The 26349-nt window shown below is 40.5% G+C and overlaps 1 protein-coding gene across 40 annotated transcripts in view; it reads right to left on the bottom strand.

Moving 5' to 3' along the window:
• Positions 1–26349, bottom strand: part of NRXN3 (neurexin 3) — a 1036700-nt gene that overhangs the window by 687821 nt on the left and 322530 nt on the right. For all 40 annotated transcript variants that reach the window (XR_011739408.1, XR_011739409.1, XM_071809509.1 and 37 more), the window contains 2 exons: positions 24546–24984; positions 19195–19578 (listed from right to left, as the gene is read on the bottom strand). Coding sequence is in view for 38 of the 40 variants with exons in the window: in XM_071809509.1 (XP_071665610.1) it covers positions 19195–19578; positions 24546–24984 (823 nt within the window). In the remaining 2 variants the exon portion in view is untranslated. The remainder of the gene's footprint in view (positions 1–19194; positions 19579–24545; positions 24985–26349) is intronic.

Genomic DNA, 26349 nt, shown 5'->3' with positions numbered 1-26349 from the left:
CCAGTGTTTTCTTTTCAGTAACCTATTATTTGCCTCCTGATCTGGTGGTAAAGCTCTCAAAACACTTATGTCAGTGAATGATGTATGGGCACAGCTTGTGGCCATGCTATGCACCAAAACAAGAGGAACCTAGTCCATATGAGTCAGTATTCCCTTCTCCACTTCACTGAAACAGTATTTAATAGGACCTCCTTATTATGTTTCCACTGAGCCCTAATAATATTAGCCTATCCGCTAAAGCAGGACACCAATCAGGACTCAAAATCTGTCTGAGAAGTCACTCTGTGATTTTCCTTTATTTAATCTGAAAGTAGGAAACAATGTTATTTACCTGTCTTTAACAACGTATTTTTAGATCTTTGCTTACGAAATAATTACAAAACTAAAAAGAATATATTAAAAGGATGCTGCAAGTAAAAAAACTAATATATAATCAACTATTGTATTGAGGATACTATGCATCAGGCATAAATGCATTTGGAATCCACTACTGACAGGTCATCAGAGCCTAACTCTACACTATTACCAAAGACAGCTCATTTTACTCCCCTTTTTAATGTGAAAGCAAGGGCCAGTGAAAGCTGTCAGACTGACATGATGGAAGACAAGTGCCTAGGATACGTTCAGAAAGAATGCTTCCTTCATACAACTCTCTCTACCTGCTGTTATCTTTAACAGTCATTCAAGAATTTAAAAATTCATAGCTGAATACCTGCACCATCAATCCCCATATCTCTGGAGAAATGGGGTGCTAAGCTCTTCACTCACAGAAGCAGACATGCAGCCTCCCTTGTACAAAGAGTGAGGCACTTCTCTCTCTTTTCAATATAAACTGATTCCTAGGTTTTTACACTGGGCTCAGTCATGTTCCCAGGAGCTGCAATACAACACCTGTGTGTTACAGCATGCTCTGCATTCTCCTAAACATTCCTGGAGGGGCTGCGAAGATATGGGAACCCCTGGGTGTGGAAACACAAAGAACATCCCGTTTCCTAAAATAAGCAGGTGACATTCTCTGACCAAACAGGAAAAAGGGTAGGTGTTCCAAAAGGATGGCTCTTGTTTTCTGAAGTCCTCAGCACAATCTGAAAGCGTTAAGATGCCCTCAAGAATGCCTTTTGAACGGGTCTGCTTTCACACAGAAACTGAGATGGAAATAGGAGTCAGTTCGTCCAGCGTCCCACTGCAAAGCCATAGCAGTGCAGGGACACAACCCATGCCCTGAACTACTGTTCCACCATCACTGGGCTGCTGTTCCCCCTTTTTGGATCATCCAAGAGCTATCTGCCACCTTTCTCATTCTGTTCTTCATTAGGCAAGCCTTGAAAAATTCTCAGAATATCAAACTGAAATCAAAATAATGGAGAGGCCGATAATTCCTTTGGAAACTGGAAAATAATCTACAAACCTAAAAATAACCTAAAATTATACAGGAAAGGGGATAGTTCTTGACATCACTTGAAACATAGATGGAAAGACTGCATAGATATAACACCTGTTTCTCTTTCAAATTCTGCAGATAGAGAGAATCAAAAGGGGAAGAATTGAGGCACAAGACAGTTTTTTAAGATTTCAATTAGCCTTTTATTTGGACTAGGATTTATTTACTGCAGAGTTAAGCATCTCTCATAGTTACAGATCCTGTATTTATAGCTGCTAACTGTGCAAATTTCCTGGTTCCCTGATTCCAGGCCAGCTGCTGGGCACAGCTGTGCTCCAACAAAGGCACTCAAACCAGCAGGGATTGCTGCAGGACTGTCACACTTCCCTGATTTCATCTGCATCTGGAAGTGGAAATCGCAGGACATTTCTCACTCACTCCTGACACAGCTCAATAGAACACCACCAGTATAATTTAAAAAACCCACAACAATAGATCACCAATGTGAGAAGCCCACAAGCTTTCACAGCTTTTAAGCACAGCACTAGCACTTCCTCTACAAGGTACAAGGTTGCTGACACAAAGAATATAGGAATATAGGTACATAGATACATACAAAACTCTTGGACAGAGCAGAGGACAACTTGTGCACAGTTAGACATGTGGAAACATCAAGGCACAGAATTGCAAGGAATTTACAGTCTGGAAACAAAGGAGTTTCTGTTTAATGGAAAGAAGGTGATTTCAAAGCAAAGCAACTATTATACCAAAGTGCCTCATCAACACACTGCAGCTGTATGACCACCTACAATGTTATTTGGCATCTGAATCTTGAGACAGGTTTTAGAATGTGAATTTCCTGTCCACGTGGGCAACAAGCTCCAGACTGCAGCAAGATCAGTGCGGTGCCCAGGAGAGTGGCACATTGTCCCGCTGGCACACACTGCTGCTGCTGACCCTGTCCCCGTCCCCCACCAGCCCCTGGCAGTGTGCTGCCTGCTGTGAACACCGCCCTCCCCTAACCGCCTCTGCAAACCATAGGCAAATAACTAGTGATTTGGGATGTTAGTCTAAGAGCTGGTGGGCCTCTAAGCACTACACAGGGTGGGTATTTACTACTTTTCTTCATTAAAATCTAATTGATTTGCCTAAGAACAAGCAAAGTCCTCGAGGAGCAGGACTGAATGCAAGTGAACTAAATGGCAGGCTACCTTTTTGTTGTTGTTGTTTCGGTTCTTTTTTTTTTTTTTTATGTGGAGGGTTTTTTTAATTCTTTTTTTTCTATGTTGGTAAGCAATACTTAGGATGAGAGCTTGGAAGTCAGAAAAGTCTCTGTCCTCCACCTGCCACAAAGGTGGCCAGTAAGCACCAACCTTATTGCTTCTGCTCATACACTGGCCAGAGAGAACGAGCCCTACATTGGGCTCTCATTCACCAACAACCAGAACAGATCTTGGACACGTGCTACACTTGCCCATGCTTCTCTTTCTCATATGACTCTGTAAACCTCTTCTAATTGAGATTTGAGCTTGGGATTTGAGGTTTTCTGGCAATAGCTTTTTCCTACTGTGTATTTGACAATACCTTCCTTAATGACATTCTTTTCCTCATATGCTACGTAATACTATTTCTAATTTGCCTAAACATGGAGTTTGTCCCACAATTCTTTATTAAGATCAAACAAAGAAGCTGAGGTATCAAAATGGTGTTAATTCTACACAATAAACTATTTTACCCTTCCTAATTCAGTAAGAGTTATTATAATAAGTAATTATATTAAGAATCAAACAAAATACACTTTGGGAATCAGTGCCTTGCATATTTTATAAATTTATTCATGTTCTCACTAGCTGGGAAAACATATCCAGTCATTAGCAGGATTTAGAGAGAAAAATCAGTCTTTTGAAGTTAGAAGACGTCTCAGGTTTTTATTATTCTGAGGCATACATTTCACAGAACCATACAAGCTGTAAACAGAAGAGCTACCTAAATCACACAGCTCCTTTCCCTTCCTTCCCTCTTATAGAGCACATTTCATTAAAGCATACAGCAGCATGGCCATACTCTACTGTTTTAGCCATCCTAATTTCCAGTGTCAAAATGACGGGCTTTCTATCCCTTCCCTTGGGTTTCTGTTATAGCAAAACAGAACAGAAAGTAATAGAGCTCATTATCAGGATTCTGTCTACTATTAATCATTTTTATTTCATAATTTAACCCCATATTCCACAGCTACTGTCCTGTCAACTTCCTTAAATAATCCCTCTTCCTTGGAAAGGCACTCCTCCCATCAGCGCTGATGCATCATCCTCCCCTCAGGTTATCATTTTACCAAGCAATACATACTGAACTCTTCTAATCTTTCTCCATAATTCCTCCCTTCAGCCTCCTGATTATATTTCAACTTTTTTTGCCAATTTCCTTCATATTGCTGGATTTCAGTCAAAGTGGTTCAGCAGCAACCTCTTTACACTGATTTATTTACTTATCTTTAATAAGAAATAGCCATGGAAGCTTGTTAAGGCAATACAGTTTTTATACTCACATTTCTTGACTACATATTTCTACCCATGTGACTAGTAACACTTCTCACTAGCATGCCTGTAGCTCAGTAGTCAATGTCACTTCATTGGTACACAATTTAACTGGTGAAGAATTGATATTTAGGTTTATTACCTTCACAAAGGTCAATGGGTAAAACTATTTAAGGCTCCCTTCTTGTGTGCTCTGTAAATCTCATATCACTATCGATTTAAATACATTCAGTCAACAGCTGACACACTATACAAAATCTCATCATTTGTTTAGTGCTTCATAAAGGGCAATGAATAATTTTACCTTTTCAATCCCAAAGAAACTAGATTTTTTTTTCCCCTTGAGTGGCTCAAGTACTACAGCATTTGATCTACAAAAGGTTGCTTGTATACCTCTCAAAACCCCCAGCACTGTGTCTGAGTAATCACACAAGGATTGCATTAGCATTGCAGGTATAGAAAAGTAGCACAAGACAGAAAGTCACTGCTACTTTAAAAGAAAATCTCTGACCTTTAAAGAGTTTTAATAACCATCACAGGTCTGGGCAATGTTGTTCTTTTGGGGATATAAATTCAAATTATTAATACACAAATCCAAAAGCTGTCCACATTTCTGTACTGAGGAAAAATACTATGTATCAATCCACACAATAAGAAAATGAGTTAGATAACACAAAAATAAATATCAATCACTATACTGGACAGCTTTTCTACCTGTTGTTATAGCAGAACGTCCATTAAGCTAAAAAAACTACAAAATGGAAGGTCAAAGATTAACTAAAAATAACATTTTGCTGGTCTTCATATTTTCCATCCTAGAATCTGAAGCTCTTAATAATTAATGATTTTTTTCACCTCACAATCCTTCTAGGACTTAGAGAAGTCTTGAGTATCTGGGGATTTTTTTTGCAGTTGGGGCAGATGAGGCACAGAAAATGAACTTGTCTGTAGCAATATAAGCCAGAAAGAGAATCCCAAGAAATGTCTACGTTGTATAGTTTTGTGAAGCATTGAATTAGTGATGTCCCATGTTTGTCAATGCTTGTTTTTTGTGAGAAGCCCTGATCAAATTTCCTTACAAGCCCAGCAGTGCCCATGCTCACAGAGGTCACCTGCAGGAACTGCCACTGGAGCAGTCAGTGGATGGTCCCACAGAGCACACAGGACTGTGCACACAGTACTGCAGGGTGCTCTGTGCCCAAAATACTGCAACACACTTTCTGAACAGCACCCGTGATGTGGCTTTGCAAAGATTTCCAAGTAACAGCATTCATTGCGCTTCTACCCTGGTCCAGGGGAAATCACCGTGTCTTTCCTCCCTTGCTGTCAGATAACATTTTGTTAAGGTTCATTTGTTCCTTAAGTTCTAGTTTGTACAACTTCAGTTTTGTCTTACAAGCATATCTTCACTAGCTTCCTCCACATATGAGTTAGTTGGAGTCCCCTGGATTCTGGCCAGGCACACAGGGAATGATAGTTGAGTGAGTGCAATGCTGGATAAGAGAGAGGCTGACCCGTGGGGAGCTGTGCGGTAATCAGCTTCTCATTACTGCGTGGCTGAAAGGCCAAAGTGATTCATCAGTGCTCTTCTGAGTGGGAAAACAGGAGAGAAGAAGATGATGAAGGAACTCAGGCTCTGATATGAATTATCTCTGTGCTATCACAGTATATAAGTATTTATCTCTAGGAACTGCTAATCAAATATCCCAGGACTATGTCACCATGTCTGTAGAGATCTGCAAATTTATTTTAGAGACATCAGATAGCTTTTTCAAGGTGAAAAAAGTACCTTAGTGACCCAAAAGTCTAATGACTAATTTATCTGATATCACAGATTCAGACATTTACATCTCAGCAAAATAAATGCAACACCTTCAGCCCATGTCTGTGGCTAATTACTTTTGTAATCTTGAATCTTATTGCAGGTAACTTAATTGCTGTATTACCCAAAATGTAAAATGATAATTATATCTATCTCTTTTTGAAAATACTTTGCATATATGCAAAAATGGCACTTGTTTACATAGAATTATCACTTTGCATCCCTACAAACAGTTTAACATGGGTTTATTTAGCTTATTCTGATAGCCTGAAGACACGTAGAGAAATCAGCAACTTATTGCCTTTCACTCAGCTATAACCTTGCCTGTTCCTTGTAAGTCTGAAGGCTCCCCCATTGCTGTCTGCATGCAAAGGTACAAAAATTCACCCAATCCACCATCTCTGGCTTCTACAGAGAGAGGGGCAATACTGTGAGATTTGGCAGGCCCCACTATGGCAAAGAATTGAACAAAATCCATTGCCAGTGTGCAAAGATGGTCAAAACAACAGTGTCAGACAGGTTACAGTTCATTGCCTGAACACATCTGTCTCACCTCAGCACCAAGCATATTTCAGTTCCAACTGCAAACAAGTATAATACCAGGATGGCTATATCTCCCCTCCCAGTTGTACCAAGGTGGTCCTCCTTCCCGCCCTGAAGCCCTACCTAGGCAGCCTTCACCAAGGAGTTGCTCAAGTGTATAACTCAGGAGCAATGTTGAAGCAGGAGAAAACACACAGCCACCTGCAGGCACCAAAACAGATGTTGAGTTACAGCTCTTGGCATGGACCATCTCTTCTGTGCCCCACAGAATGCTCCCTTTCAAGGCATCCACATGGGAGAAGAAAGTTATAGGTGCTACTCTGTTTTAATTGGATCTTGCTGATCAGTGCTTTGATGGAGCACATTGATCTAGAGGATACAGGCCAGTACCCCTTCCTAATCTGAGCAATGGTGTGTCTGAGAAGAAACTACTCTCAGCAGAAGGGACGTGGCAGCTGTTTCAAAGCTGCTTCTCCTGGAGGACTTACTGACTGAGACTTTGCTGGTGACACAAACAAGGGTATGAACTGTAGGCAGCACTCACATACACACACACACAGGGGCAGTGACCAGCATTTTAACTTTCATGACTTTTCTCTCTGGGAAGGAAAGGAAAGGAGGGGAGGGGAGGGGAGGGGAGGGGGAAGGGAAAGGGGAGGGGGAAGGGGAAGGGGAGGGGGAAGGGGAAGGGGAAGGGGAAGGGGAAGGGGAAGGGGAAGGGGAAGGGAAGACTCACAAGCAAAACACACAAACCCACCCATAACAGTGTAAAAGCGAATGATGGGCTCAGCAAATAGTCACCAGCCAGCAGAAAAAGACAAAAGAAATCACAGCAGTATAAACCAACCTGCAGAGAAATGGCTAAATGAGGATGCTGATTGCTAATCTACATCCTGTCACTCTGACTTTATAAGCAGCTTAGCTCAAGAGGCCACATGTGCAAAAGCAGTCACATAAAAGCATTGTCTTTCCCACTCTCATCTGTATTCACAGCAGACCAGGTTTTCACTTTATGGCTGCAATGTTCTTGTTTCTTCTGCAGGTCCATTAGCACTGTGCACATCACACAGTCAATACCAATTCCAGCCTACACTTTTCTGCCTTTTTTATTTGGACACAAGTCCTTCTGTCTGCTGGATTCATTACTCTTCAACATGGCTATTTGTGGTGTTCCTTTATATTTTGATTTTTTTTGAGCAGCCTAAGTGCCTTTGACTTTAAATAAAACAGTAAAATATAAAGCAAAACCAAAGTGAGTAATTTAAAAATATCATGATAAATCATTTCTGTTTCTCTTCACTCTAATCCTTTTTGTGTTGCCTAATTGCTTTACCTGAAAAGGTTGCAGGTTATGAAATCAAACAAGAAAAAAATATCAGCCTTTTGTTTGGCACAGCTTTATTCATTCCTTCCCTTGTTCTCCTTTCCCACATCCCAAGAAATCTTTCAGGACGTTCCTTGTGCTTCTGCACCAGACAGGAAAGTGAAATTTGATTGGACTGGAAAGTGAGGTAGCAGAAGAAATCTGGCAGGCTTAGCGGAATGGCATGCAAGTATTTGAACAAGATACAGAACTGCGATGCAGCTTCAGGAAAAAGCAGGGTGACAGACTGGGACAGGAGTGAATCTCCACCCCACAGAACTCTGGACCATCTCCACCCCCTTCACCAAGAGGGCTCATGGCAGCTCCTTCACTCCACAGTGGTGCTCACAGCATCCGACTGGGACTGGTACAAAGTGAACTGCCAGCTATTACCTCTGCCTTACTTCATCCACACTCTCAGCTGACCAACCCTGTGTTCAACAAGAAGAAAGTCTGGAATTCTTGAAAACACAGCTTTGAATCAAGCACCTCGACTGTAGTGCTAAATCATCCCCCAATAACACCTGACAGGGCAGGAAAGGCTAAAATTCAGCAGTGGTCAGTCCTCCAAGAGGAAAGAACAATCAAATGCAAATGTAGGATAAAGTCTGTTTGCACAAATTGGACACGAGGGCTGACCAGCAGAAATGGGGTAGCAGTGACTTTAGGAGTTTACATCAAAAAAACCGACTGTAACAGAAGAGAACTTCATTGGGAAGATGGTAACAAAGCAGTGAAAACTTGAATGTTTTCTTGACTATGAAAAGAAATGTCAGGCTTCCACACCTAGGAACCAGATCCTGTACACTGATAGTAGTGTAAGAACTCTGGATCTTTTGAAATTTATTAACATGTCAAGAGCCTCTCCTTTGATGTTATTTTTCTCTTCAGTCACAAATATTCATGACACGTATATTAAAAGAAACAAAAACAAACACAAAAAACCTATTAAATGTTTGAGGTTTTTTCTTCTGTATTCTTGCTTCTTTCTCACTATTATATTTAGCAAGCACATGGCTTAGGGGGCAATCTTGTCCTGACAAGGCAGATGATATGAGCAGCTTAAACTCCATTTTGTTGTACTCATCTCAAAACCCCTTGGTCTGCTCACTGTCCTGGCTGCACTAAGCTGCCTCATGTCCTGTATTCAGCAGTCACACAAGCAACAGAGAGGAAATCAGAGCTGCATAAAAACAGTTCCCCCTTTCACCACTCTACTTTGCAGCTCTACCAAAGACCAAGCAGGTCGGGAAGACTGACACACCTTTTAATCTCTAATGCAAATACTTCTCCAAGAGATGAATAAGGTATATGAAGGACAGCTACTCTGTATATATTTCTCATTCTGAGCACAAGCCTAGGATTTCCAGAGCTGTCAATCTAACATGCTTTTCAGCTGAGGGCTGAATTGTCATTTTTCCATTTTTACTCACTTAATGAAAGACAGTGGATAGAAATTCACTATTTAAAATACCATATTTTTCTTTTCTCAGCAGTTTGAAATGGTGTCTGTGGATACTGGGGTAGTCACACTTAACAATCTGATTCAATGTGACTACGTTTGAATCCTAAACTCTGGTGCTTTGATACAACTTCCAACAGTAATCCCCTCCAACCATCCTCATCCTTCTGCTCCCTTTAGTGGTATCAAAACATGAAGGATTACAATTTTTCCTCGTTCTGAAATGGAAAAACACTAAGTTGCTCACAATAAGACAAGATTAAGATGGTAGGATATTCCCTACCCAAAGGGCCCAGGCTGACCACAAGAGGATCTTGTCTTAACAGGAAAAACTTCAGAAGTCAACAGCTGCAAGCCATATAAAATGGAAGCATCATGAGACCAACAGCCCTTACTATGAGGTTATTTTTCTTGTACATCCTCCCTGCTTCTGTGTCTCTTCAGTGGGATGACTTTTGCATTAATGGCATGGGTATCTCCTGATTTTTAGGTTTTAACCATCTGTCTACTCACCACTGATAATCATCAAAAAGCAGGAAATCATCCTGAAACTTGTATTAAGATTTGATTTACGAGGATACACTTTCCCTCTTCTGCACCTTATCTACCTAATTTAACCTCCTCATTCTCAACTACCCTGAAAACAATGAGGATGTTGGTAAGGAAGCAGATAAAGATGACGAATATTATCTTTCCCTTATGCATTCTCAGACCCTTTAGCAGAGTGAGTAAGAGTGGTTTCCCTCTGGAGAGCCATACCTTGGAGTCTGGTATCTAGTCAGGGGGATTCAGCAGGACCACCCTATGAGCCATTCTGTGGATTAATGACATATGAGGCAAAGCAGACAAATCAAGGAGATCTGAGTGAGCCAATATACACCACCAAACAGGGCCTTTCCACACTTGTGGTGATGGTTGTGCTTTTGCATTTCCTTTCCATATCACATAATAGCCTCACCCAATCGATCAAAGTGTCCAAGGGATGACTGCCTATCTCCACATAGAGAGAGTCAATTAAAGGAGCATCATGAATGCCAAGTCTTTCCTGTCCCCCTGAGATGAATAGAGAAGAAGAAATGAGACAGAAAATGCACTGTGCCAGTGCCTGCCTTTCAGCTTGACAGCTTCAAATGGGCAAAGCAGAGAGATAGAGAAAGCTAATTTCACAGATAACATCTCTAAGGTCTATATAGGAATTTTAAATACTGGAAATAATTTTTCATGATAGATGAATCTATTTTATCCTGGCCACTTCCATCAAGATATTCCCATTAATTGCAGGGACAATTAGTAGTCTCCGCAGAAACACAAAGTCTGATTTGAGCATATGGAAAGGAAGAGGGGTATGAATCCACAGGGAGCAAGATCAGTCACTGAGCAATAAGAGACTCAAAGATACTATATAGCATGATGGGACACTTGCACCCAGTGTGATCACTTCATTTCTAGCCACCTGACAAATCGCAACAGACATGGTGCATGCTCACAGTAAGCAAGCCCATTATGGATCACATAAGTGACATGCCGTTATATGTCTTGCTGGGAGTTACCTGGAACAGCTAGGATGAGAGGGTGAAAAACTATTTCCTTGCTGCATGGTGACTTATCTCTTCAGATGACTCAAGTTTTAGTAAACCCTACCTTCTCCTGATGCAGTGTGATTCCGGCAAATCTGACCTGTTACGACAAGCTCTCCTTTAATCTGAGAGTTATTTGAGCAGCATTGTGCTGCCTTGCCTTATAGATGGGATCTGTTTTGTGGCTTGCATTACAGTGAAGCCATTGGTCTGAGCTGACATTTCTAACCAAGCAGATAAATATATACACTACTACAATATTAGTCCTGTAGAAAACGCCTATACTAACAAAAGTTGCTAAAAAGCATTAACCAAATGTTCTTACTGATCTATCCATCAACATCTTCTTTGTTAGCTTTATAGGAGCTGACAGTAGCACAAAATCTAATATTTTTGGATAATTGTATTTCTTCAACTGGGAATACCTTGTGAGATACACACTCAGCAGTAAACAGAAACACAGAAGTTTAGAGAAAAACAGTAGAAATTATCTTATTCTGTGGCATCAATTACCATATTGAGATGAGATAAAGAGCACCTGGATTACAAACAAATTCACAAACAGCATGGAAGGCAGGAGTGGCCTTAAATATGAAGAGCACATGATGATGGAGACAGGATGAAGAAGCAGGAAAGAACAACACAGAAAAAAATATCATACCACTGTCACTATAAAATACAGGAGAGCGATTCAGTTGATGTTTATACAGTTTCAGATTTTCCAGTTGCTCAGCAGATGCTGATGGACATTATCATATCAATAAGACTCTTCGAAGTTAAAGTTCGGCAGCCTAAAGACCACAAAATTATCTTTTCCCAAACAGACATAATCACCCCGACTGCAGAATTAACTGCACTCTCTTCTGTACTGAGGATATCACAAAGGCATTACAAGGCAACAAATACCACCACTTGTCCTGGAAACAACACGTACTTAGAGTGGCTTTTGTCTGAATAAATACATCTATGGATACAAAGTTATGATGAGTGGACAGGATCACAATATAAATTCACAGAACTGAGAGACTCCAAAAGTGTTACTTCATATTGCTTCCCTTGCAAGTCCCATCTTGGCTGCACTGTCCTTACTGGAGCTAGCACAACATCTAATGAGAATCTTGGGAATTGTTTGGATTTAGAACAGAAGTTACCCCATGGAAGGCAAGGAAAGGACAGAGAGATGAAGGATACATAAAAGCCTCATACAGTAGAATAATCTAGCACTTATGGAACCAAACAGTAGCCTTCTACTCTGACAGTCGTTAGGGAGAAATAAGAGGGAGTTAAGCACAGAAAGCCCAAGACAGCATTTCTTGGGCAGAAGAATTGTGTACAGGACATGCCACAGTAGTGGATGCCTGGGGCAGCCGTAGAAGGAACAGCCACAGATGTTACAAATGGCTTGATGGCAAGTGAGAAAACGAACTTCTCACACAAACGCCCTTAGCAAAAGCTAACACGCCTCAGATGATGTCCAATGCAGACTTCTCTATAACATTTGTGAGGAACGTATTAAAATGGGTGTGAAGGGAGTGCATGAACTCTTTTTCCAAATTCAGACGGAATGTTTCTTTCGGCAGCTTGGAGACATTTTTGGAAATAGGGACCTATCTGGTAGTAGTAAGTCAACGAACAGGTGAGCTCTAGCAGAGACCTTCTGATTTCTAACATCTTTCACTTTATCTCATGAAATCATAAAAATTATTCTGATGTTTTGACTTTCCTAAAGTCTTTGAATATTCAGCATCCAGCAGGGATTAAAAGCATTAAAAGACTGCAACAAAGGCCTTTCTCCCAGTATGTCCACCACCTCTGGGAACCATCAGTTCTGTAAGAAAACCTGTTCTCAGCAGTTATCTAGCATTACACTGCAGACTGAGAAGGTCTGGACAGTCCAAAAAGTATCAACACATTTGAGGGTTTTTTTAAACAAACCTTCAAATATGTAATCAGCACCAAACATCTTCAATAAAATAAAAAGGAAATCTATGTTGCTACCTGTGCTTGAGACAGAAAAGTATGCAGCACTTAAACTACGTACTAAATGATTTTGTAGCATTTCTTATTACTAGTAAGTTTACAACATCTCTGTTAATTTCCTACATAATAGGCAGATGTGTGTTGTCATTAAACCATTCTTAGCAAACATTGCCATAAAGGTACTTGGCAGATAATAAAATGTGCAGCCCTATGCTCAACATCCTCATTGCCAACAGCAGGTACATTGCTGTTCACAAATAGTATGCTACAAAATACAGAAAAATCCTGGTTTGCTCAGGGTGTTAATTCTGCGAGCATCTGTGAGCAAACCCAAACAGGAAGTGACACTCGTTCCAGCCCTTGGAAAGAGAACTGGTGTGCAATATCTCTGTCCTGCTGCAAGGAACATGGGGTGCAGCTTAGCAAAAGGAAGGGGCAGGAACAAGACTTGTTTTTTCTTACCTGGAAAGGACTCAGGCTATGTCCAGTTCTCAGCAATTAACTTCAGAGGTTTGAAATCTAAACCTCAGTGCCTTTTACTTCAGCCTTAAATGGCCAGCAGTCTCAAAGAAAAACCTGCATTTCATAATCTTATAAGTATATACCTCTTAATAAAAAGAAAAAAAAATCCAGTCAAGGCAATTAAGCAGGAGAAAGCATTAAAAAGTGAACGGTCAATAATATTTGATTTTCATTGGCCTAAAACAATCAGACTTTTAGTTGTTTTTTGCTTTGTATTCTTATCGGAGGTTTTGCCCTCTGCAGTCCCCCTCACAGTGTTACAGTAGAAGGAAAGCAGAACAGACCTCATGCAACTTTCCAAGCCCCTGGCATTTTCACTGAAGCTACAGAAAACAGCTAATGGTAATACAACACACATTCCCCTCCTCCTGCTTGTTTACTGTCAGGGTTTTGGGGTCCTTTTCAGAAAACTCCATGGGTTGTGAAGAGACAGTTTGTTGGCATGACAAAAGAGCACATAATCCTTTGTAAGCCAGATCCCACCTCTAACACTTTAAGTGCAATTAACTGGGGGTTGCAGTGACCTGATGCCACAATTGACATCAAATACTAACAAATTAGAAACCAGAAGACATTAAGTACCTAAAAAACACTAAAGATCCTTCACAGTAGCTGTACCAACTGACCCTTCCCACTCCCCAGCATGTCTGTAACAGCCCTCCGGCCCTTCTTGCTATCAAGACTTGCAACTCAGCCTAATTTTTACTGGGTTCAGTAAGCGAAGGTAGTTCACATGCCACAGGAGAAAATGTGCTACCTATTGCATTGGAGGATCCTATCCATCAGTCCTCCCAAAGCCTGCCCTGTGTCTGATGCCCAGAAAGCATTCGGGCTTTCAGAAGTTTTATATCCTTTATTGCAAACTAACTAGCAAAAAGAGACATCTGTTGGAACAAAGCACTCTAGAATGTAAAGGCTGTACTGCAGCTACTGTTCTCTGATATTCCTATTCTTTCTAAAAGCCAAGGATGTAAGAATGGCTAAATACCACCGAGAATACAAGCTCCACATTTTTGTTGTTTGTTTTTTTTCCTAATGCCTGACACACCACAACCCAAGACCATAACTTCAATCACAAATCCAACCTCACTGTGACTCTCATTCATTTCAGAGAGACCCAAAAATGCCTTTCAGCTTATGAGTCTTTCTGGCATGATTAAATCTTACTCTCCACTGTACATAACCTCATCAGATATCACAGGAATGCAGGAAAGCTTAGGGAGCAGGGGAGGCAAGAAAATTGTTACCACATTACAAGGGTCTTAGAGCTACACTTGTAGGAGGAACTGTTAGTTTCTTTTCAATTTTCTTCACTTTATGACCCCACCCTAAACAAGACATCCTCTTTTTTGTCAGTCTAGTAGCCTTGGCAGTTTGGCACTATCAATTCCTTTGCAGCATAGACAGTTACCTTCTGGAATGCAGCCATACTGTATTATCAGACCAAAATCTCCACATAATCAATAAAAAGAGACATGCAAATCAACAAAAGAAGGCAAGCAGATCATATCACTGCTTTGCATTTCTCCTGAGAAGCAACAACCTCCCTCCATTGACTGTACAAGGAACTCAGTCATTTAGCACAGATCCTCATTGCAAGGCCTCTACTTTTTTTAAATCTTAGAATACTTATCTGAAGCATCTAAACAAAGAGGTCAGAATATTATTTGAGTTCATGCCACTTGCAAAGTGAGCAGAGTCTTATTTCCAAGCTTGCTGGACAGCCACACCACCGTTCCCTTCCAACAGCTACTGGAGAATCTCTAAGGTTTCAGAAAATCATTGACAAGCTGCCATATTTATAGAAACTCCTAAATTTTAACAGTGACTCAAAGAGGCTCTTCCTACATATGATTCCCAAGACTGCCACACTGAGTTAGATTGCTAACAGAGACGCATTATGCAAAGATGACACAGAATGGGAAGCTCAAGGATTTAAGAAAATAAATAACCAACGGGTTTGTTACCAGGTCAGCATAGGCTCTGGTGAAACGTGTGAAATGAAAACCACATCTAATTAATTGCCAGCACTTGCTGCTGCCTTTGCTTAGCCTCAGAGCCTGCCATTGAGCACTTCTGGTCCATGAATCCCACTGCACTTTCATCTCCTCTCCCTTCTCTGCCACCTGCCACTGGCTGGAGAACTGGAGAGAAAGACAAACTCACAAGCAGATCAAGTGAAGTTTATGAAGACTGAAGGGAGTCTTAAGTAAGTGAAGTATTTTGTGTCAGCCTTTCTGAGGGTCAAACAGTGATGTCCATTCACTCTAGAGCAAGAACTTGAGTTCAAGTATACCTAATAGAAGTCTTCAGGATTTGTCTCCCAAGAATATTCTTTCCTAGCTAGTTCATGAAGACGTGAGTACAGGAAAAGTATCATTACTGAAAAAAACAGAACAATCTACCAGCACTTTCAATTCCTTGACGTTAACCCCCCTTGGATGAGGAGCACCTTAGACATGAGCAGGTTTTTGCCATATCTCACCCCATTCCCTTCTACAAAATTTCAATTATCCCAAGGAGGGACTATATTACTCTAAGAATCTATCATACTTTAAGATCAAAACCACCTTTGCCTGCTTATATTACTGCCAATACTGAACAACCGATTAGAAACTGGAATTGTAAGAATGAGTTTGAGGCCTTGGCAGCGGTTCTCTGTTCTGTGCCTTATCAAACTGCAGCCATAGCAAGCTTCTCCATCTGCACAGAAGTCCTGTGTGAGCAAATCACTGAAACTAAAGTCTATGTTGCATCTAGTGTAACTTGCTGAATATACAGAGGTGTTAATTCACTGACAGGATAACATCCTACAGGCTTTAGATATATGTGACATACTGAATACCACGTATTTGTATTGTTTCACCGTGAATAAAAGGAACCCGAACCTCTTCTCTAAATATGACACAATCAATTTCCTTTTCAAGTCCCTTTTAGATGTATAACAGTCCTTCATATGGCACAGTATAAAATATATAAGAAATACAGCATTATAAATGCAGAAATGCTATAACCAGAAAGTGGGAGATAGACTTTACCATCAGCAATAAATGAATCATCTGCTTCTCTCCCTGGAGTTGTACATACATCTTTTGTATTTTCAGTACTTTAACTAAATGCTAAGTATGTGCTTTGCTTTGTGATAAAGAGTGATTTTCCTGGTAGCCAACAGGCATAGAAGATTCTTTATTCTAGGCTCCCCTACCTCTTAACTCTTTACCCTAAATATTGGGCTGCAAACTGCTTACAACAGTTACACCCATCTCTTTTAACAGGACAGAAGCCCAATGACTGAATAAAATGAGACAGCCCTTCTCAGGTAACATTTGGCAGACTGGAGAAGTGGGTCAGTAGCTGTCTCTTATACAAGAGCTAGCCTGCTCCTTCTTCACTCCTCCCCTTATCACCAGCAGGCCGCGCCACCCCCCCCCCAACCCCGAGTCCTGGGGCTGCTCAGTAGTCACAATACAGAAGTGCCACTGTGGCATAGCAGCATCTCTCACTTCAATTCCCTTCCCAGTCTCCATCTCAGCTTTTTTCCTCAGGCCAGCTGAAGTCAGGACTTGCACTAATCCTTCACTGTCTGACCATGAGAATGAAAAATATCATTTCTAGCCTGAAATACTTTTGTTCATGGAGATTAGACCACTGGGCACCAGAGCAGTTGTCTGATATCAAGTAGTTGTATCAGAGCAGTATGAGGCTGCTGTGTAACACCACACTAAATGTTGTGGAGTCAAACACAGTTCAACCTGCACAACTTCTTTCATGTATTCAGTCCAAAAACATTTATTCCCTGTGAGCTGCTTCTTGTGTTCCAGAGAACCTCAGGCGTGAAAGAAACATTTTGCCAGATACCGGGCCTAAACCAGTAAGGGGCCTATGTTTTGTAGTTATAGACAAAATTAGTTTCTCAGGCTTAGGACCTCTGCATACATCTTTTACATGGTCCTGAACTACAACATCATTGGTTTTTTAACCTCAAATATGCTCTGATTGTAACACATATTTATTAGGACCTCAGGTTCCCACCCTAGTAGACATACATTCATACATGTATCTATCTTACTTTCATTGGTGCTGGCTGGAGCATCACCAAGTTATGGATCTCAGACCAGATTTAAGATTCATTTCCCCTAAACTGAAATGCTTACATGCCCTTAACCTGCTGATCTATTTTCATTGATAATAAAAGGAGTAAAAAGCATCTCATGTACATCTAAAGGTACATGAGATTAATCGTTTATGTCATTGGTTAGCTTTGGATTCTCTTCTGAGTGCTAGATCCCAAAGATGGACATGAGACAGAGTCCAGAAAATCATGAATCACAGAGTTGGTCACTCCTAATACTAAATAAACACCAAGGGCAAGCATAACTGCAATTTTTGGGGGGAACAATGTATTTATTGTAGCACTTCTTTTTATCATGTCTCTCCAAAATCTAATCACACAACAATTGTCCAAAACAATTCCCAAGGCTGTGGCCAAGAAAACCTCTGATATTTTCCAGAATCTTCCAATCCAATGTAGTCTATAAGAGACAAGAACCAAGATGGTACTGGAATAGCCAATTTCCATAAATCTTACATTTTCACTCATATCCTCACAGCATGAATGGCAGTGTTGATGCTTCATCTGTTTTAAGGACCACTGGAAATTAACTACTATTGCTGTCTAGGGCAGCATGCTACCAATTGGTGGCTGTGAGAAGCTTTATGAATGATGATAGATATTGTGCTGTAAAACATAAAAAACCCATCCTGTCTATAGGAAGAATTCTGGTCATCGACAAAAACTTCCCACAAAGTAGAAAATCCTCTGGAGAATGAATGAATCGCAAATCTCAAGTCTGTCTAATATTTCAAGCACAGTTCTTAACTTTCACATTCTTCCTCCTAACTGGTATGGTACTACAAACAATATTAAAAAATGCATGGGGGACACTGAATGGGAAAGGAGCTTCTAAAATATTTATGGCAGAAGCTCAAAAATATCCAGATTTCCAATCCTACGACACATGCTACAACCATTCAGCTGTAGTACCAAATAAAGTCATAGAAAGAAGAGGCAGAAAGCCCTAGGACTCTGCTGATAGTTTGTAGTTATTTCTTGGGTGTACTGTGAGTGCAGTCCAGCCAGACTGTAGTGCTCATGGCCAGATATTAACAGAAGATTGGTTTCAATACAAGAAAACACCCTTGAGGGAGTACTTTCTTTTCTAAGTGACCTTAGCCCCATCTTTTTTTTTTGTTTTGTTAATTACTCACCTACCTCATTCTGAAGGTAGCAAAAGGACAGCAAAAAATAATAGAACCATTTGGCATCTGAGAAATGTATAGCTGAAAGATCTTACATTAGCTAATTCCTTTCCATGTAGCCCAGAACACACACGTTTTGTCTGCCTGTGCCAGCATTACTTGTGCTTCATATTCCAATCAGATGTCTTTAAATCACCAGTCAGAAAGAGTAAGAATAAGATGCAGAGAATATCCCACCATCTCCTACAGATTTGCCTTATCAGAGGTGAACTTGGACACATGCTGCTGTTAACACTATTTCATTAGCTGGCTTTACTCATAAGTACCCAAAGAAATCCTACCACGTAAAAAAGAGGAAGACTAGACAGAACTGGGATAAATTATTTGTCCCAAGCAAGTCCATACTTGGTACTGTTTCCAGTAATTTGCCTGAGACTTCTCATATGCAGCAGCATTTTCTACCTTAGAAGAGGAACTATATTCAGCCAGAGAAACTCTGGAACCTGAAGACAAGGACTTCAGAAGGCTTAGGGAGTGACATAGCAGATGAAAATAGTAAGTTCATTAAATGAAAGTGGAAGAGACTGGAAGGAAACCATCAGAGAAGTAAGTTTTACTAGTGTGGGGACTGGAACTTAGCATTAGGAAAGACCAACAGTGTGGGGAAAGTCTCACAGAAACACTGGATTTTGTTCTAGTTCTCCTGCACACCTTCAGCTCTGTTTAAGTGAGGTCAGAAAACTCAGCTTACCTCGCTCACACGTTCTGCCCCAGTAGCCAGTGCCAGTGCAGTCACAAATGAAGCGGTTCCAGCCATCCTTGCAGACAGCGTTGTTCTTGCAGGGGTAGCTGTCGCATTGCTTTGTGCTGAGGCGGGAGCAGGAGGACTTGACTCCTGCTGCATTCTGTGCCTCTGCCAGCTGCCGGATGTTCTTGCTTCGTCCATCGATGAACAAGTCTCGGATACAGCCAACGTAGCCATAGTTCAGCATTGCTGTCCAGAGCTCTGTAGGAAGGATGAGTCCTGCCCGGTTCTCAGGCAGCCCACCCAGGTACATGTCGCCTTCCAGATCTAGGATCTCACTCTCCCCACTAGCAGTGAATGGGGTGCGTCTGCTGTTCACTGATATAGTACCTAAATGAGGAGAATAAGGAGATATCAATCAACACTTTCACTTACAGCCTCAGTCTAGTTAATTTTTCTCCAATAACAGATTGAGGGTTAAGTTTTAGTGCAGGATAGTGAAGATTCTTCCCTGCCCAAATGCACTCTTAACAGAATCAGTGTCTCCCACACAGCTCCCCCTCCTCTACAACCACAGGCCATAAGTGCTTCCATTAAGTGACTGGATCATCATGTATCTGTATCCCAACTTGCACTGTAACATCACAAGCATAACAACACAATGACTAAATAATAATAAATAAAAACTTAGCATTCTTTAATGGTATTCATCCAGCAAACCAAAGACTTACTGAGAACATATAGGAGTTTGATGGTATCAGGACTAAAGAGGAAAAAGAGAAATTTAAGAGAATTAATTCACACTACATAGCTTTTACAGAAAACACACTTCATCAGTACCTCCAAAGCTGTACTTGGATGATGGGACTAAATAGCCCCTCATCAGGTTTGTAGATGACATCAAATTAAGGAGAATGGCTGATGCATTGGAAGAAGGACAGCGTTGTCATTCAAAGAAACTTTTACAAGGTGAAGCAAAGGACCAATAGAATAACCTCATGTGTAAGTACAGACTGCAGACCAACCAGACTAAGAAGTAACTCTGCAGAAAAGGACCTGGTGATATGGTAGACAACAATCTGAACATGAGTCAGCAGTGTGCACTCGCAGCAACCAGAGACAGTGATCACAGTTGCAGCAAGCGAAATGCCAACTCTGTAGAAAGGAACATTTCTCACCATAAAGGTGAGAATGTGGTCAAACATAGGAACAGGAAACTCAGAAAGGTTGTGGAATCACCATCTTTGAAGCTATTCAAAACAAAACTGAACACAGCCCTGAAGAAAATATGAATTTCAGCAGAATTTAGACTAGAAAACTCCAGAGGTCTCTTGTAAAAGAATTATTGTATGGTACTACAAAGAGAGTTAAGTATTAGGACTTCCATTTTACAAATAGGAAAACTGAGAAAAAGATACGGGTTATCTCTGAATAGCAGTTGTTATTAAAACTGTGGCAGCTTCCACATACTCCAAGCAAGACGTAGGCATACTGAACTGAGACCATCCCTATATATTTCAAGAAATTATCTGAGTACATAAAATAATCAGAACATATAATACAGACATAGAATCAGAACACATGAAACGGGTGCAGAGAAGGAAAGTGACTCTTCAGAAGAACATTCAGCAGCTTTCATGATGCGGACATCTACCCACCAGATGCTCAGCTAAAAATCAGCACTTCACTGTCCCTACCTATAATCATTGCATCCAATTGCCATGTCATTAAGATAGTCTGTCCTCTGTGACAACTACCCAAGCTTTAAGATTAATTCCACATCACTGCATTTTTATCATACATCCCTATGATAAGGTGGAATAGTTTAGTTAATAGAGTTGACTCTATTTTGTGTCTCTGTGAGAAAGTGCAGCCATGTACACATGCTCTTTCTTCAGCTGTAATAGGTGTCTTCTTAGAGAACAGAACGTATAACACAGAGACAAGGTATTTCATGTGTGCGCTGTTCAGTAGTGATTTAGGAATAATGTCAGAGGCAGCAGAGTGCCAAAAGCAAGAGGCATTACAAATTAAAGGCTCAAAGAGAACCAGGGTTATTTGATGAATCATTTTGTAAAAACAAGCTGCAGCACTGCAGATGTTTTCCCTTTTACAAAGTAAAAAAAAAAAAAAAAAGAGAAAATGTGACAGCACACCTACAGTTGTAAAAGGCAGCGTGTCATGGAGCCACAGGATCACAGTCTCCCTTCCAGCATCTCCACTTCTACTCCTCAAAAGCAGTATGTGGACTACATATTGCTCAAAAGACTAGAAAAAAACACAAAATACTGGAGGGCTGAGCTCCAGGCAGCTGTTACTACGGAGAAAACAAACATCACCTGCAAAAGCCACAAAGTTGAAGAAACTCCACAAAAGAGAAGAAATACTGGATACCAAGGAGTATAAACCTGAAGAAAGAGCATGAAACAACACAAGGAAATAGGCTAGACAGCAGCATAAGCTTTCTGCTCATGTTTTGTACCCTGCAACTATTCCTGTAAGGAAATGGTACTAGCTCAGACGTGCAGCATTTTAAAAGCAAGCTGCTGAGATGAGGAAGTTCTGAATTATCCCAACGAAGGAGCAGCCACATGAGGTTGGTGTTTGTTTTTTGGGTTTTGTTGTTTTGTTTGTTTGTTTTCCCCCAAAATTCCATGTTTGCAATGATGTTTAGGTATACCAACTTCCATCTTGAGAAACATCTAAGCATCTCCTTTAGGTACTTCATGCAGGGCTAAAGAACAGACCAAAAATCCCCTGTTACTGAGGGCAGAGCTGGAATACAAAAGGCAGTGATGCAAACGCAGACCAAACCTTCTGGTAAGATTTTTTTAGTGTCTGAGTGGGTGGGACAGCATGTGTGCTTTGTAGCCGATGATCACCTGAAAACATTTTCTTGTGTAATGTTCTCAGTGTTCCTCAGCTAGAAACTGTGACAGGTTTTGTGGACACTTTGTAAGGGCTTTACCTAAGGACACAAAGGTTACAGGACAGTAGGCGTCCACGTCCATACTGTCAGTTTGTGTCAGAGCACAGAGACAAACAGCTTTTGTTGCTCTGGCAGCCAACACAGACCAAAGCAGACACAAACCCTAAGGGGACAAGAGGCGCCAGAGGTTATTTGAGCATGACTGCCATGCTTCCCACCACCATTTGCACTCCCACCTTAGTACCTTGCCATAGTGAATATCTGGATTTTTAGGCTGTTTTACTAAGCTCAGCGGAGCCTGAATTTTCAGCTGAATTTTGGGAAGAAGAAGGGGACAGATGAAACCTAATGAAGGCTTGACTGCTCTAGTAATAGGAATTAGAACCTTTAGATCAGTAGCTCATTGAACTCAAAAGGCTATTTTGTGGTCTGCATTAAGTAGATTCATTATTTCAGTTTAGTTTCAAGGTGACAGATATCTACATTAAAAAAAAAAAAGAAGTCCTCAAGGTGTATCCATTCTCTGGTTTGCATGTGGGAGAAAAGCCAAGGACTAAACAAGAAGGAATCCTGAACTTTCTTCTCACACCTACCGAAATACCACCGGAGAAGATTGGTTTATGCTTCCTAAAGGTGCATTGTGAAGAAATCAATGCCAGAATCCTGGTTATCTGGAGAGACATCAGTCAATAGGACCATTAACCCAGTACATGTCATCAGCAGAAAATGAAAGAAAGACGGAAAGACAGAGGAACACAAAAATGTACAAAACTGTTCATTCTTGTTGAGCAAAATACTTTTAATTCAAAATCTGTTATCTCTAATCAGTGTATGGGACATCATCCACCTCCCTGCCGAGCAACAAACAAGTCAGCCCTACAGTCCCATCTACCAAGCAGCAATGCCATCTGTCACACCCTTCAAGTTCATATGAACATGTCCCCGTCTTTCTGGGTTTTAACAAACTTTCTTAGCAAAGAGCTTAGTGCCATTTGTGTTTCTCCTCCTTCTGCAGTTGCTTCTCCAGGTACCAGACAGTCCTCAAGTGAGCGAGCAAAACTGAAGGCAGCACTGAATGCAACTAATTGAGTTTATCCTTGGAAGTTAATTAAATTTTAGAAATTCTAAAGAAATCAAAGCTCCATTTATTTATTTATGGCTTCCTTTATCAAATGTTACAAAATCGATGTCTTTAGGAGATAGCAATATATAACCACACATATTAAGCCCTAGTAGAGCACCATGCCAGACAGAAAGAATGTCCTTACTCAAAAAAAAAACTAGCTTCAGGCAAAGGCCTGTTCAAACAGCTAGGCTTTGTGTGGTATCTAAAAGTCAGCTCTTTTGAAAACTCAAGGGAAGCAAATTCTAGCACTGCATTCTCTCTACCAAGGGCATTCAGCAACTGGAAACATAACATTAGGGACCTAATGCTATCATCTGGAGATCATCAGACAAATCCCAAATCCACTTGCAAATGTAAGCAAAATTCCCTTTGAAAGGACACATGGTCAGGCTTTGAGATCCCAACAGCTCAGTAAGAATTCAAGTATAATTGTTCACATATTCTCAAGATGAAGCTACAGTATTTGATTATTATTCTTCCTTCCACAATATCAGAGTACATAATGAGTATGTACAACATACTCATAAAACAAACAAAATACCTCTTGGTAATTGTGTGGTAAATATATTATTAGAAATAAACTAAAATATTTTTGAAAATGAGAAGCTGCAAGGACAAAAGAACATTCACTGAATGCTTACTCAGATATTTAGACTAGAATTTGGCATCCAAGTGAGAGTAAAAAAAATCAAACTGAAAACTGCAAGATGCTAAAGGAAACAGAAAAGGATGAAAATATTGATTTGTCACCATAATTTTGTCACTGGTTGTACCAATTAATTTTCTTTTCCTCATGACGAGATCCAAAACCCCTGTTCTTTATAAAGACACAAGACCCAAGAGAAAACAATAATATTAGGTCACAACAATAAGTCCTCATTCCGTTTCTACTAAATTCCTTCTTGAACAGAAGCCCAAAGTAGATCAGTGAGAATTTCTCAAATCAAGAATGAAATAATAATGGTTCTGAAAGATCTTAAACATTATAGCATGGCCTAAAAAGTTATCCCTATAATTATGTATGCAATTGCAAAGATACGTCCAAATACCTGAAGATTGTGAATAAAATGTTAATAGAGTGTCTCTGCAATGTGTTTTCAGAAGTTCACACTAAACACATTTAATGAAAACATATAGCCTTTTATACCTTTGCTTTGCTGGATAAATATCACTGGAGTAACACTAAGTTTTTCTAAAAAGGTGACTCATATATAGCAGGTTTTGAAGGTTCTGAGAACCAATACACAGCCCCAGTTCTATAACTGAATGATGAATCTACTCAAGAGAAAGTCGTCACTCTACCTGATCTTCCATCTCGTTGAATGTCCACATGATACCACTCTCCATCATTGGCTTTCTTCTGAGTGGCCTTGACTTTAATGGTGCCAGAGCCCATGTCCAGCAGCAAGTAGAGGTTCCCATCTAGAAGCTCAACTGCAAAGAAGTCTACCTTTGTATTTTTCTGGCTCCTGACATCTTTCCTCTCTTGAGGTTTGCCGTGAGTGAAAAGGATCAGTCCATTGGGCTCAGTGGTTCGGAAATCAAATGAGATGGAGCCCATCCTTTTGGTATTCCATTTAGGCAGACTAATATAAGCTTCAGGTGTCTCGAAGCTGATGGGATCCAGTGTAGCCACATTCTCACATACAAATTTAACTTCCCCATAGATCTTCATCTTAGTATCACCAATCCGTGCCAAGCGAGACAGTTCCAGACGAATGTCATTATTCTTATAAACAACCTGCCAGACACAAGAAAAAATATCATACATCAATCCTGCATACAGTACAAATACCCCAATTACTTTCAGTCATGGGAGATAAACTTCTCCCAAAAGGCAGTGGAGAGCAGAACGAAGACTATGCAACAGTCTGACATGATTACAGAGGGAGAGAGCAGAACCAAGACTGTGTGTAGAAATGACAGCAACGGGTACTTTGCAATAACTAACTATAGATCAGATAAAGCAGGCAGAAGAGAACATCTAACTGAAGGACAGTGAGAACAATTAAATCTACCACAGGCCCACTCTGCTGTAAAAGCTTTTGCACATAAAATACAGTGTGTGTCCGGTATCATGCTGTTGTATTTGCATGAATCTCATACAAAATACATAACAAAGTGTAACCTCCATGTCCATCTCTGCTTGCCACAGCAGGGAACTCTGTACTGCCACTGTCATTTCTCTTTTATTCCTATAAGCCCACTTAACTAGTAGGAGGGAGGTGCAAAAACAATGTAAGGAAATTGCTGTGAACACTTGGTGATTGCCCTGTAGCCTCTAAAGAGTTAAAAAAAATTAAGAAAAAAAAAAAAAATCTGAAAAGCAAAAAAACCACAAAACCACAACCAAGACTTAAAATTTCTCAGATCACCAAATCTTTGAACAGTACAGACACAAACTGGCTATGGAGATAACTGCATAGCTTACTCTTGCTTCAAAAAACTTAAGCTCTCTGTGTTAACACACAAAAGCCTGTACATATTCAGTGTCTGGGCTCTTACCCTCGCCAGGTTAAGGACCAGAACTCTGGACTCCAAATGGCACTACATGGATAGAAATTAGCCAAGAGAAGAGTCCCAAACAAGTGAGCACACCTGAGCATGTCTGGCTTGCTCAGGAGTCCAGACTTCCTGCCCTTGTCTTTCTCACAGGTACAGAATTAATTCCTTGCAAAGAGACTCTTCTCTGCCCAATTACGTCCTCACAGAGGCAGGGACTGGAGAAGGTACAGAGTTGAAAAACTTATAACCTGTACCTTTTCTCAACCACCTTCTTCACTTCCTGAACCCAGAATTGACACATACAGCCAGCAAAAGCATTTCTGCAACTAGCACTATTTTGATTGAATTCATGTTCTGTGACACTACTGAAGACACCGATTTCTTCTGAGTTATCATTTTTAAACACTTTGTGTCTTTTCCATATAACATACACACACACACAAATTTGATTTCTGCTTTCAAAATGCTTGCCGGATGATTTGCCAGCAATTCGCTGTGAAAAGAGAATGGAAAGGAGATATGCATTGCTAATTCTACAAATAGGACAGGAAAGTCATAGAAGTCAATCTGAAGTAAATATTAAAAGGCAAATGATGAAGAG

The sequence above is a fragment of the Patagioenas fasciata genome, chromosome 5 (assembly GCF_037038585.1).
Source record: "Patagioenas fasciata isolate bPatFas1 chromosome 5, bPatFas1.hap1, whole genome shotgun sequence".
Classification (NCBI taxonomy): Eukaryota; Metazoa; Chordata; class Aves; order Columbiformes; family Columbidae; genus Patagioenas; species Patagioenas fasciata.
This window is presented reverse-complemented; position numbering and strand designations above follow the sequence as displayed.